At 40.9% G+C, this 14280-nt stretch overlaps 1 protein-coding gene across 1 annotated transcript in view; it reads left to right on the forward strand.

Annotated features, from left to right (window-relative positions):
* The first annotated feature begins 595 nt into the window (after positions 1-595).
* FAM3C (FAM3 metabolism regulating signaling molecule C) overlaps positions 596-14280 on the forward strand; it is a 29602-nt gene continuing 15917 nt past the window's right edge. Inside the window, exons 1-2 of the mRNA XM_038154216.1 lie at positions 596-746; positions 12746-12805. Of these exons, the coding sequence (XP_038010144.1) occupies positions 12793-12805 (13 nt within the window). The 5' untranslated portion in view covers positions 596-746; positions 12746-12792. The remainder of the gene's footprint in view (positions 747-12745; positions 12806-14280) is intronic.

Raw genomic sequence — 14280 nt, forward strand, 5'->3', positions numbered from 1 at the left:
TGGAGCTCTGCTTCCCCAGCACTTTCCATACCCACCCCAGCAATAGTCCAGCTGAGTTAGGCCAGTGGAAGCCTTCCCCAAAATAAAATGCTGTTCTTCCTGCAACTACTCCTAACTCCCTACCTACCCCAGCTCATGGTGGGGTTAGAGGAAAATCAGTGCCAAAAAAAAAAAAAGGATAAAGAAGAGACAGGGATTATCTTTTCTTCTTCTAAAATAACACCGATTGCTTCAGTCCTGCTGATCACAGTGTTTTTGAAAGAAAAAAGTTGGACTTGATTTTAAAACAGAAAATGCCATTTCTGTTCTGTAACAGAAGATAACTTCTGGTGTGTTTGGGTAAAAAAAAAAAAAAAAAAAAAAAAAAAAAAAAAAAAAAAAGAAAAGGTGTGTAAAATATGAAAGAAAACAAGCAGAAACATCTCGGTGTCCATGTCTCAGCCAGGATGGGCACCGGGCTGGCTGCGGGGCACGCCTGGGGCGCTGTGTGCGGGCGCTCCCGCGGCTCCCCCGCGCAGCCCCCGCGGCCCGGAGCGGTGCGGCCCGGAGCGGTGCGGGCGGTGCGGGGCGGGGCGCGGGGCGGAGCGGGCCCGGTCCGCCACCGGCAGGGGGCGGGTGCGCCCTCCGCGCCTTCCTCCGGCTGCGCAGCGGCGGCGGCTCCGCGCGGTTCCTGCTCGGGCCGGGGCAGCCTTCGCGGCGCGGCCGCCGAGGGGACGCTGCGCGACCTGCCCGCGCCCTCAGCCCCGGTAGGTGCTCGCGTCCTCCGCGGGGCTGCGCGGGGCGCGGCCCCTGCCCGTGTTCCGCCGGGCATCCCGCCGCTGGCTCCGCCGCCCCGGGCGCGCATCGCTGTGCTCTGCGCGGGGCGGCCGCTGGCTGCCAGCCCCTGGCTCCGCTGCTGGCTGTCCCCGGCGGTGCCCCTTCCCCGGGCCGCCTGGCCCTTCCCCCATCCCCTCCCGCCCCGGCAGGGTGAGGTGGGCCGGGGCCGCGGGTCGGAGCCGGGCGAGGCGCTGGGCGGGGGCTCCGTGCCGTCCTCCGGCGTCCCAGCCCGGCGAGGGGGTCAGGGCCGGGCGGGGGGCGGTGGGGCAGGGGCAGCGCTGCCGGCAGGGGGAGGAGGAGGAGGCGGCGCGGGGCGGCGGCGGTCGGGGCGGCAGGACGGCCCGGTCCAGGGAAATGAGTGAAACGCTGGAAGCGTGGCAGCCCCTTCCTGCCGACACAAAGTCAGCTCGGTGGAAACGAGGTGGTGCCGCTGCTCGGTGGTGGTGGTGTTCCCTCGGCTTCCTCTGTGGAGTGCGGGGCCGCGGACGCTGTTGGTCCATGAGTTGTAGGGCTCAGCTCTTGTTTAGTTCAAATGCATCGTTTAAGAGGGCAGCTCTGAACTCCTAAGGAAGTTAACAGAGAGATATTTGTCGAAGCAGCCTGTGTGTCTTTGGTAACTGGCTTCCCAGTTGCTGAAGTAGGAAAACATATAGAATTTTTTTTTTTTCCTCTTAGATAAATGCTACCATATGTTGAGTCACGTGTTTGGCTGAACCACGTTTTGGCTATGTAACTCACCTGATTTGTTTATTTTCCCATTTTCTCACATTTTAAAGAGGTTAAATCGCAACGTATTAACTCCAGACTTGGGTGAAGATCTTTGCATATACCAGGTATTTTAATAATCCGAGTTATGCCGCACAGATTTGGAGCCCGTGGTGGCTCTTTGCTGGTGAACGCCGCCGACTACTCCTCTAACAAAATATTTATTTATTACTAATTGGGGAGTTATTTAGAAAAAGTATCAAAACCACAGACCCGCACCAGAAATAGCTACCTAATGACTGTCATGTTTTCTCTTTTTAAAACCTTTCGAAACTTCTCAAGGTATGAGTATCTTCATTCGCACATATTTTCCCTTAGGGTTTCTTTTAAGGATGAAGAAATCTTTTTTAACCGTTGATTTGCATAGTTGTTTGTGTGGCAGAACAAGTTTTGTGACTTGCTTTAAGCCTGCAGGTAGGCTCTTCACAAGCTAATAGCTTGCTGTTGTCATGTAATAACATCTGATCACTGCGGGATGGAGGAAGCGCCTGTTGGTTGCAGGCCATTGCTTCCATGGCTTTGCAAAAGTCCTGACCGCTTCACCCAGTAAGAGTGCGGGGTAAATAGATAATAATCCTTGCTTCAGGAACCACGAGTTCCTGCCCAGCCTGTCTAGGTGCAGCCCGAGTGCTTCAGCGCATATGTGCTCTACATAACATGCTTTGGGTTAGAAGGCGCCTTAAAGACAATCTATTTCCAGCAGGGCACCTTCCACTAGCCCAGGTTGCTTAAAGCCCCATCCAAACCTGGCCTTGAGCGTTTCCAGGGATGGATTACCTGTCGCCTCTCTGGCAAACCTGTGCCAGTGTCTAATCACCATAGCAATACCAACCTCAGAGGCACACTGCTCTAATCCCTTGGACACCCACTCCAACTCTTTGAGTGACTACCCGCGTTTAATGAGAACTATTAGTGCTTATGGAAGGGAGAGATGATGTGCACAGTCTAAAATTTTAGTGGAACTTTTCGAAAACTAATGTTGAAAAAGTGAATTCCTGAATGTTTAGTTTCCAGGTTTTTGGGGAAAATACTAACATGCAGGTAACAGTTTTTAAATTTTTTCAATAAAATCATAAGATGGATTGATACTGTGCAAAAATACCTGTCTACTTGCAAATTATATTGCAGCCTGAAGATTAGGTGTCCATAAAATGAATCCACAGCAGACACAGAGAACTTGTTCCTGAATATTTAAATTGATAAAAGAGAATTTGTTATTCAAATAGAACTTAGGTTCTGGTTTTTAAACTTGTAGTTCCAGTGAAGTCAGGGAACTGACATGTGAGTGTAATGGCTGCAGGTCTTTCGAGTTACATCAGTAATCAGTGTGTCCATGAGTCATTACATAAGTCACATGTGTGTTCGGATCTGAGTTTTTCACTAAAATTTGTTGTGACTGTATAGGACTTGAGGCATAGTTATTGTAAACCTTCATGTTTTACCTGCCACTGGCCAGCTGTATGAGGCCTGTGACAATTGTTTTGCCATCAACACTATTGAAATTATTGTAATTGTTTTGCAGTTTAGGAGGATCTATCTGAAAAGTCTCACATTGTTCTAAAACCAAGATTGTACATAAATTCTCAGAAAAAATGTAATTTGCATGAGTGTTGGAAATCTGATAGTCTTGCAGTGAGATGGGTGAGCAAAACTAGCAGCCTGATGCTGCTGCACTTTGCCTCTCAACAGTCTTGAAAGTTGTCCTCTAGTCTATTAAAGTTATATTCTCTTTCACTATGTTTAGTTTCCTTAGTAAGCAAAATCATGTGAGCTGGAGCAGCCTGCCAGGTGAGCTCACCTGACTTAACAGTTTTCATGCTTCCTAATACTATATATGCCTGAGGTCTCATGGCACGAGGACACAATAGAACGGTGATGAGGAAGTAACTTTGAACTGGTACTGCTGCTTGAAATCTCATTTCCTAGTATTTCTTAGATAAAGCATCTGTAACCTATAAATAGGTGCCCCTGGCTTCTTACTTCATCATCTAAAGTTCTGTGTCTGACCATGAATCCAAGCACAGCCTCCTCATACTTTTGTTAAGGGTATATGCATCCTGAGAGGACTTTAGGAATTTTTTTGTTAAAATAAATAAATGAATATTTTTCTGGGTGATTTGTAACTCTAATTCCACCCTGTAATTTGTTTCCATCTGCTTGTGTCTCATTGTTATCCACAAATTTAAAAATCCTATCCTTCTTCAGTAGTTCATTGATGTTTATAATAAGTGGTGGATGGCTATATTCAATGGTATTTCACCCAAGGTTCCTGAAATTCAGTCACACTGAAGTTGTCACATTAACAGTAGTTACTATTTTGAAATTGTTCAACTGTTTTTGCTCCCCATATACAGTACTGTATTTTTATAATACAAAAATAGTTTGTATCCTGATTTGCAGACTGAGATGCACATTTTCCAGCCTTGGCCTCACATATCCTCAGTGCCAAGAGAATGTGGAAGAGAGGAGAACCTCTGTAAAACTATCAGGACAGAGGGAGCTGCTGGAGTAAACTTTGCCCTGCATTTGATGTTACTGTTGAGTCAGTTTTAGTGGCAGAAAGTTGCACAATATGTTTACACGTGCAAACACATGCTAGTTCTCATGACAGTCCAGTTAAAATCTTAACATGGAAATTCATTACTCATTAATTCATTACTCATAATTCATTAGTCTCCCCTCCATTCATAAGACTTGCTTTCTGGTGACTGGCTGGTTTCCTTCCCTTCTCCCACCCTCTCTCCAGCTGTCTTTTGTCTGAGGAGAAAGTAGCCCTCTCCTATAGCAAAGGTTTTTTATTTTATTTTGTATTTTGATCTGTTTTGGTATCGTCAGTTAGTTGAATCATCATTTCACAAATGTTTAAGCTGGTATTTGCTAGTATTGCTGCTGCTAGAAAGCTGCTGACCTGCTCCCTGGCACTTAATTCTGCTTTTGGATCCGCCTTGATACTCCTCACTTTCTGGGGGAGGTGATTGATGGAACTGCCATGGCTGCTTGTGTGCTTGCTGGTCAGCTGAGTATTGGTGACATGTGAATGGTTTTGGAACTGCATTTGGGTTGATGCAGGCAGAGGTTTATTAAAGGATTTCCCATAACAGTTAGATAATTTCTCTTAGAAGAGCATGATCCAGAGGGGATCCCATCAGGAGTTGTTAGAGTATGCAGTGGTTGCATATCAGCATCTTTGTGTCAGCTGTGCATAGTCTCAGTGGTAAGGTCACTGTAATAAGCAGCTTTCTGTCACTCAGGGATGCTGTTCCTCAAAGGAGTATATATGTTCCTAATGTAGTAAATTTCTACATAGGTAATGACATAGAGTGAATTGCTATGCAGCATAATTTTAGATTTCCCCACTCATGATGATACTTCGATTATAACATCTCAAGGGATGGAAAATATCTATGTTGGATTTTAGTTAGTAGATAAATACCAGTTGTTAAATAAATATTAAAGTGTACAAATTATGTAAATATATAATACATAAAAAAAACACATTGTCCCTAGGGTTTTTTTTTTTTCTGTGAAATTATTCCTCACAGACATGGCTTATGATTTTGGTAGTGGTTGCTGTAAGATTGCACCTAGCCAAAATGTAGGTTGTGGATCTTTGTTCTGATATCTTTGTGCTCAGAAACCTATAAACTACAGATTTTGGGGCTATTTTGTGTGTCTTCAGTAGGAAGAGGTGAATCACTCTAGAGCTGTTAAGAATCATGTCCCTGACTGACTTCCTCTCCATTTTCAAGTATGTTTCACCTCATCTCTCAGAGCTGGTGGCCTGTCCAGTGCTAATGTGGACCAGTGGCAATGACTTGCCTGCACCACAGCAGCACTTTGGTTCTGGGTGCCTCATGCTCATGGAGGTTATCGGGCACCAGCAGCAGTCTCACTGTGCACTGTGATCCCATTAGCAGTGTCCTGGAGGCACAGCATGGTGTGTGGAGCCTGCTGCTGCCCTTCTTCCCAGAGCTGCTATGCAGGGCTTTCTCTGCTGGGTGCTCTGCTCAGCCAGTGACATGCTCTTTTAATCCTGCAAACGGCCAGAACCTACCCAAATGCTACCTCACATGGGAGATGAGTCGGTGAAAAGGGGCTCCACAGTGGAGCATGGATTCCAGTGTCCCTTAGAACAAGACAAACTAGAGACACCAGCAATGCTGTGACTGTCACTGGGCAGTACCTTCTCCCAGTTTCCTCCTGAGATCAGCCCGTACTTTGCTGGAAGATGACGTGGAGAAGTAAGTTGGTGAATGAAGTTCAGCAATTTGTCCTTGATGACTTTATCTATGTGAATTTCCATTTGTGGTATTATCCAACCCCATGAAACGCAGAGCTAAGATTCTCTTCAGTAGATATGTCAGCAGCAATGGTACAATTTACTTTGTCACAAAAAAGTAGTGTGGGTTTTAGGGACTGTATATCACATTCTTAACTCTATGGATCAGTAAATTTTTGTAATAATTGAGAAGAGTCTTCAAAGTATAGATTGAATGCTTATAGGGCTATTTTTTTGTTGTTGTTGATTGGTTACGTTGCTTTTTTTTTCTTGCATTGGTTTGGTTTTGTTGTTTTAATTGCAGAAGGGATGTGAGTTAAGTTTCATTCTCTGTGGGACTAATGAATGCCTTAGTACTTTTATCTCAGCTTCTTGGGATTCAGAAGGATTTTTTGGTGTTTGAGACTGGCTAGTTTGTGTGTTGCCTAAGGTGAAAGTAGTGGTTTGATGCCACTAGCAAAAGCTTGTATGGACAGTGATTTGACGTGTCATTTGGGAAAGATTTTTTTGCACGTTAAGTTTCAGAACACTCCAGCACAATGTTGCCTCTCTTGTGTATTTCCTTTCCTTAAAGGGAAACCACAGAGTGGTAGTCACAACACATGACTTGCAACAGTAGCTGGAGTATCTATTTATAATTTTGGAATAAGCTTGGGTTCAATTTCCTGCATTCATTTGTTTTAGATATAATTTGATAGAAGCAAAACAAAATCTTGTATTTACAAGCAAAGACTTTGGGTCTGATTCCATTGTCTAGAATACCAAGATAAATCTTGATATGTATATGGAAAAACATGATTCTTATAAGAAGTCTCATTTTTATAAGAAGTTAAACATTTTACTTCATGATACCATTTGTCACAAAGGAGAACAGAAAATATGTCTAAATTTTTCTGTGTGGACAAACCTTTTCCCTATGTGGAGTTCTGCCAGAACTTCAAAGAATTTGTATGGATGTAGGAGTGCTGCCTGTAGGGAGCAACTACTGGGGTCGTAGCCTGTATTTCCAGAAGACACAAATGGTGCATGATTATACAATAAAATTGAGTTATACTATTTACTTTTTTAAAGATGTAATTCTTTTCCATGTTTGTCCTTCACTAATTTCAAATTAAATTAAATTAATTTTGTAAACATAATGGAAAAACTATTCATATCCTAGCAGAAAAGTAAGCCATCATCTGGATAAGAAAATGCATCCTGAATTTAAATAAAATGGTTTTAAATGATTTTGAATGTCTCAGCTCTTTTGTCCATGACATATAATCCGGGTTGGCACAGCCACTGGTTTAAAACCAGAAGCCACATAAGAATAGCTAATGCTGTCCTTGACGTATCTAATTCACTGTGTAAGATTGAGTAAAAAAAACCAAAAAACAAAAAAAAACCCCACTGCTCTGAACTGCTTGAACATAAAACACAGAAATATCAACAGAGGCTGGATTAAACACACTGTTGTTTCATTGGTTATATTCTACCATATATAAAAAGCTATTTTTTTTTGTTTGTTTGTTTGAAGGATTTTTTGCTGTTCTCTGACAGGAATAAAAGGCATGTGCTAATCATTGAGGAATGCAGTTTGTGCTAAAAAAAAAACCACCAACAAAAGACATTGTCCTAATCTGCTGAAGTCTTGGAAATAAAATAAAAGCCCAAATGGGTTTTTTGTTGTTGTTGCTTTTTTTGTTGTTGTTGTTTTTTTTTGTTGTTTGTTTGTTTGGTTTTTTTGATGCTAAGTAATTTTGAATACTTGTTTAACTGCAGTGAAGTGTATGCCACTCATATTAACAAATAGCAGATATATACGAAACCAGGTATAATATTATTTGACCTTGACAGAAAGTGTACAAACACTTAAGTCCTGATCTGGGGGAAAAATTTCCCTCTGAATTGAATGCAAAGCATCTCAGGCTGCCACACATTTAATATTATATAACCTGAGTACAGATTTGCATGTAATAGTATAGAAATGTAGGCTTAATATTGAAGGGGATATCAGCTCACACCTTGTAGACTATCTGTGTTAAGAAAAATTGTCTCTGTTTCCAGACTTTTATGTTGATTTACAGCCTCATTTTAAATTTTTTGTTTATCCTTGTAACTGTAAGGTTGTTTTTCTTTAATATTATAACTACAAATAGGTAAGCAGCAGCCAGAGAATACTGAGAACAGTTATTCTCAGCATTTTTTAATTACAAAAATATATATTTAAAGTAATAATGTCTTTAATATCTATTTTAGATTTGCTACATATAATAGTGGTTTTAAAAATATATATTTCTGTAAAAATTTAGAATTACACCTTGAAGATAAGAGATGAAGAGGTCTGATTCTTACTTCTCTCTTTCACAGTTCCTTGCAGAGCAGACTTGATTCTTTTATCCCTTAGTTGGTTTATTTAGGTCATGTAATTCTTATCTAGATTCTTCCATTGGGGGATTATGCATTGACATAGACTTAGGAAAAAACTGCACATGGGTCCCAGTTAAAAGTCAGGATAGCACATAGAGCAGGGTATTTTTTGTTTATTTAGGCAGAGCAGAGTAATTGCTTTTTGTTCCATCTACAGCAGTCCTATCAGTGCAGTTCACAATGAACAGTTACACTTTTGTGGCAGTACGATGTTGTTGACCCCAGTATTAGAGAGCTGCTATAATCTGTTTTTCCATTTCTGCTGCTTATTTTGCTGCACTTGATGTCAATGTTGGAGTATATTACTTTCTGCTTTATTAAATATCATTGTTGATTTTGGGACCTCTTTCTAATCAGCTAAGGTTAGAATTCAAAATTATCTTGACCTTCCAAATTCTTGCCTCTCATCTTTGCTTGTTTTTGTGTGCCCATTTTGTAAGCATAATCCACTCATGCTATCAAGTTGCTAATGGAAATACTATTATCCTGGGAATGAAATAGACTAAACTACATGTTTCATTATCATCCTTCAAAACATTAATTATAATTGTATTTGAAACCCCTTTTAAACCGAAGTTTGTGGCAAGTTACCACAGCTTTATTCACAGTAAGTAGGGCAGAGGCTGTGCTCCTGCCCCAGTGAAATGTGTCCCATGGAATCATCTCTGGACAAGTGTTGAGAAAAGCCTGATAAAGAATTAACCAAATTGAATTGCATTCAACTTGGGACTGAAATCTGCATTTCGTTCAGTGTTATGTCAGTGATGCAGGATTAATAGGAACTGTTAATTTGTCAATTATCTCAATGCAGTTTCCTCTTGCACAATGATTCTAGGAGAGAAACTTGCATGATGACCACTCTGCCTGACACATGAATGTAGGAAGAGCTCAGTCTTGGTGTGTTAGAAACTTTATAAATCTAACAAAATATATGATGATAATTTGCTTGGAAGGATTGTAGGCTTGTAATTTTCCTAGACAAAGTCGTTATAAGCTTCCTCAGGAAGGACTTAGCAGGGCTCCCTCAAGAGACACAGGTTACTTCTAAAAGCAAGCACCTGCTGGTCTACTTATTGAAACTAGTTTAGGTATGAACAAAAATATGTGCAGTAGCTCTGTGGAGTTATCTATTATATTTTTTGTATTTTTGTTGACTATGTCATAGCACAGAAGTGGAGCAGAGTGGAGGAAAACCCTTTGTTTTTATCTTTTTTTTTTTTTTATTGTAAGCTACTGTTTTCTATGCCGTACGGAGAGCATTTTAGACTGTCTTGGGGGTTATGATACACAAGGATGCAGAAAAAAAGCAACCAGTAACTTCAGCACTGAGCTGTCTTTCCATATATCCTCTCCCTGGTAATTTGTATCTTCTCCCTTGTAGTTTGAATAAATAATTTCTTTTCTGCATGGATGGATGTGCAACTCCATGCATGGAACTGGACAATGACTTGGCCAGCATTCAAGAAGAATTTATAACCTCTAATTTCTTGTCTTCTCCTAGTCAGTTTCTTTTGTGGATAACTTTTCATTTCGAGGCACTGCTGCACAAGAGAATTTTTGGTTTCTTTCTGCTGTCCAACTTGTACACCTTGACTGAAAAACTTCCTAAGATTTGAGCAAAGAAAACAGACTGAAGAAAAAAAAATCTATATTTAAGTTGCATAACGCTTCCCAAACCCAGCCATTTTACTTTGCAACTTGAAGATGTTGGTGTTGTCTGTTTTGTGGTGTTTTCCTCGGCCTTTGCATCTCTATGGGGTTCTGCTGTGCTCATGGGGACACTGCCTGTCAGCCCTGCTGTGGGCTGCACATCCTCCCTCAGTCTCTAATAAGTGATACAGGGTACTGCCTGACAGAGAATGATGTAGTAATAAATGATTGTCTGTATTACTTGACACTCATAAGTCAGGAGGATGCTAAGGTTCTAATTCTCCTGCCTCTGCTTGATGGAATATTCCATCAAAGAAGAGAAGAACAGTGTTTGGGTTATTTTGGCCCATTTCTAAAGCAATCAAAGGAATGTTGTTGGTACTGCTTTTGTGCATCTGAATTTGAGCAAGCTCAGTTGTGATCCTGTGTTCTTTTTTTTTTTTTAAATGATCCTAAAATATGCATTATTAAAAATTCTAAACCAATTTTCTAATCAGTTCTCTAATTTCAGTTATGATGTCTGATACTAAAGATGTGGAGTAATGGTCCATAAGCATTTATAAGGGTTCACAGCTTATCCTGTTTTATTCCTGTTCTGTCTTGAAATACTTCAAAAAAACAATCAAGATAATAAGTGTAGAAAGAGGACTTGATGTCCATAAATTATTTTCCTGCTGCTGGAAAGTGCTGTGCAACACTTGTCTGTACTGTAGCAATTATTTCCTGAGTATTTCTTGGTAAACCAAACCTCATGATCTTTCAGTATACTGTAATTTAGGAAAAGAATCACTAAATTTTTAAAATTCCTTTCAAGTTGAGGCATAGCATACTCATTTTTCCTTTTCTAAATCAAAACACCTAAGAATAATGCATATTCTTATTTGTTGATTGCAACAAATAATGATCCCTGAGACAGGTGAAAGGGGATGTTGGGATAAAAGCAGTCAAGGTTAGATCATGTTATTGTTTCACTTAGATTCTTCTTTCTGCTTTTGTTCATATTCTTATTTTCATGCTTTGAATCCAAGATGTGTTTTTGTTCAGAGTAAAATAAAGAAAGAAACTTCTTTTTTTCAGTGCAGGCTTAAAACAAGTGTGTAGCTGTTCAAAGTACAGGCAGTGATTATTGTAACATTGATATATTTCTGGGTGTCTGGAAGAAGAAGGCGGCTAAAATAATTCTGTTCACAGACTTTGAAATAAAATTAGTTTATCTGCCCTGACAGATTCTTTTTTGCCTTTTTACAAGACAGACAAATACTAGCTTTCACTGAAAGAAGTTATTATATGAGGATATAATATGTGTGGCTACAGCTAAATGGATATATTGTGGTCTGTAATATGCTGTGAGATTTCCTTTACAGTACATTAGCACTCAAAAACATTTGTCTGCTTTTAAATTTAAGTGATAAGTATTTTCAAATTCTAATAGAATATAAATAAATATTTCTGTATTTGCAATTTTTTTTATCCTGCTTATTTCTTTCCTGACCGTTTTCTTGTAAACTTGAAGGGATAGAGCAAAATGACTGAGTCTTTGGCAAAGAGCATCTGGACACAAATCCCTGAACTTGAAAATACTGAAATAAGTCCAGGCAAGAGGTTTTCTGCATAATACCAATTTTTTTCTCCCTAGTATAGACCACAAGATCTATGTGGGTGTTTTGGTGCTTGTCTCCAAATAATTTGTATTTCTAATAACAGCAGTTTTTCTAATAATTTCTAAAGACAATATTATTGATGTTTTTCAAAGCCATGGCATGGGGCTGCAGAGGGTTAGGGATGCTATAGCTTTTGTGCTGGGGGTCTGGGACAGCTGCTTGGATTAGAGAGCTGATTACATGTTTTCACATGCGGTCTTAGTGTAGCTGATTCCCCTGATTCAGGGATCTTGTTGAAACTTGAGCCAGATGTCCAGGCTCAGTGCAGCATGGGCCCACCATGGCTGAGCATGAGCATGGAGCAGAGCCAGGAGCAGCTCTGGCTCTGCAGGTAGAGGGCAGCTTTGGTATGGCCTCAGGACCCTGCATTGCAGGAGGAGGAGGAGGTGAAGGAGGTGGGAGCTTTTGTTCAGAGCCTGTGGAGTTTGTGGCACACTTTGACTCTGTGTGGTGACATGCTCTTCTCAAGAAGCTTGTGGATGCTTAGGCACTGTTTGCTTTGAGTGGTTTTCAGTTTATTCTGAAATAATTGGAGTTCTAGGTTGGTGTTTCTGTCATCATTGACCATCATGTTATTCCTCTGGCTGTACCTATGAGTGACAAATGTGTCGTTATGTTTCTGTAATGCAGAGACTAAAGTGCTGACCTTCTTTGAATTCCATTGAATGCAGTTTTTGTAGTATCCTAGAGACCAAAATGCTTAAATCTTTTCTCTCCAAAGCACAGTTTGCTGTGCTGTGTTGCCAAATAGCAACGTGCACCCAGAAGCAGGTAGGGTTTTGAAGGAGTGCAGGTGGAGTTGTTGACTTTTAGCACATAGCTTTAGGAAACTAAAGACTGCTTAGATAGAGCACTGATAAGTACTTAGGTCACAAATTGAAGGACTGAAAGTTAAACTGAATTTATAGGCGATTAGATCAAATTAGTGTTTTTTCAGAACACTTGTTTTGTGGAGAAACAAATGAAAGCAAGGCATCAGAAATCCATCTTAAATCTTCCCTTAACTGTGAGTGTTAAGAAATAGGTATTTAGCACCATCGTCATTAATTTTATTGACTAGAAAATCTGTGGGGTATTTTGCTCATCACATAATTGCTTTTTTGGCTGTAATTATGGTGAAGTGGTTTTTAGTTTTTGTTTTGTTTTGTTTTTTTTCCCATAGGTGGCTGCTTTAATGCAATAGTGTCATTAGCTTGCTGAAGACTAAACATGAGAATAGCAGGTAAGTGCGCTCAGTAAAATCAGACTTCGGTCATTTATGAAACAACTGCTGTGGGCAACATTAACAAGTTGTGACAATAAGGTTGTAGAGTCATAGAGTCATAGAATACCAGGTTAAAAGGGATCTCAAGAATCATCTGGTCTGACATCTCTTGTCAGAGACATGGTCTAGACAAGATAGCTGTCATGTGAAAAGTGGCAATTTCCTCAAACATTTAGTGTTTGATTAGTCTGTCAGCACACCAGGAAAGCTGCGACCCTTGTGCCTGACTAATCTGTGTCCTGTTATGGGGACCCTTCAATGAACTTCCTTTTCATTTGGGTGCATCTTGAGTGACTCTGGTAATGCATACTTTTGTTACTCATTGGTGTAAAATTCTCTTGCTTCGCTGTTAGAGGTATAGTAATAAAATACAGAGCACATGCTCAGTGAGGGGTGGTCATACATTGAAGGCAGCAACTTTGGGATGATGTTGTGAGTTAATATTACAATTAAGTTACAAAGAACCAAGTTCACCTCAGGAGAGTGATTTCACCACAGTTGCTGGTTCAACAGGAAGATACCTGCTTCTGTCTCCCTTGGTTGACAGGTGCTGTGCAGGTTTATCTGCTACCAAGTACCATGTGATTTCAACAGAGGCTGACCAAGGTGTTTCCACTCCGCCTCACCCTCTGTTACCCGTTAGCGAGTGCTTAGGCTGCAGATTGTGTATGTATGGAATTGTTGTGGGATAGGTTTTGAGCATACTCCCAGCATTCCATCCAGGAAGTAGCAGCTGTATTTTACCCTATAATTTTCATACTGCTATAACTTCCTCTAATTTGAACCCTAGCCCAGCACTGTCCAGCCAGATTTTAAAATGGCCAGTGTTGGGGAGTCCACCACTTCCTGGGGAGATTATTCCAATGGCTGATTGTTCACATGGTGATAAATTTTCTGTGTCTAACTGGAATCTTCCCCACAATAACTTGTATCCACTACCCCTCTTGTTTTCCATGCGACTCCTTGCAAAAAGGGAGTCTCCATCTTCTTTGTAGCCACCCTTGAAATACTAGAACATGGTATTAAGAACATCTGTAAGTCTTTTCTCAAGGCTGAACAAACCCAGCAGTCTTAGCCTTTCCTCATCTAGCAGGCTTCCCAGTCCTTTGATTATCTTTGTGTTGGACTGCCTCTGGATTGTCCATGTCTTTGTCTTTTTTTCTTTTTTTGAATAGCAGGGTCCAACACTGAGGGGAGTGTAACAAGTGTGGCCTGACAAGTGCTGTGCAGAGAGGGATCATGACTTTATTTCTGTCTGCTGGTGATGCCCTTGTTGATGCAGCCCAGAATGCTGTTGGCTTCTTTGCCAGCACCCTCCATTTATATTGTGTTGGTTGTCCACCAGAATCCTCTAGTCCTTTTCCACAGATCTGCTCCCCAGCTGGGTAGATTCCAGTCTGTTCTTTACTCCTGGGTTATGATTTCTTTGGTGG

Source organism: Motacilla alba, chromosome 1A (assembly GCF_015832195.1).
Source record: "Motacilla alba alba isolate MOTALB_02 chromosome 1A, Motacilla_alba_V1.0_pri, whole genome shotgun sequence".
In the NCBI taxonomy this organism is placed as follows: domain Eukaryota; kingdom Metazoa; phylum Chordata; class Aves; order Passeriformes; family Motacillidae; genus Motacilla; species Motacilla alba.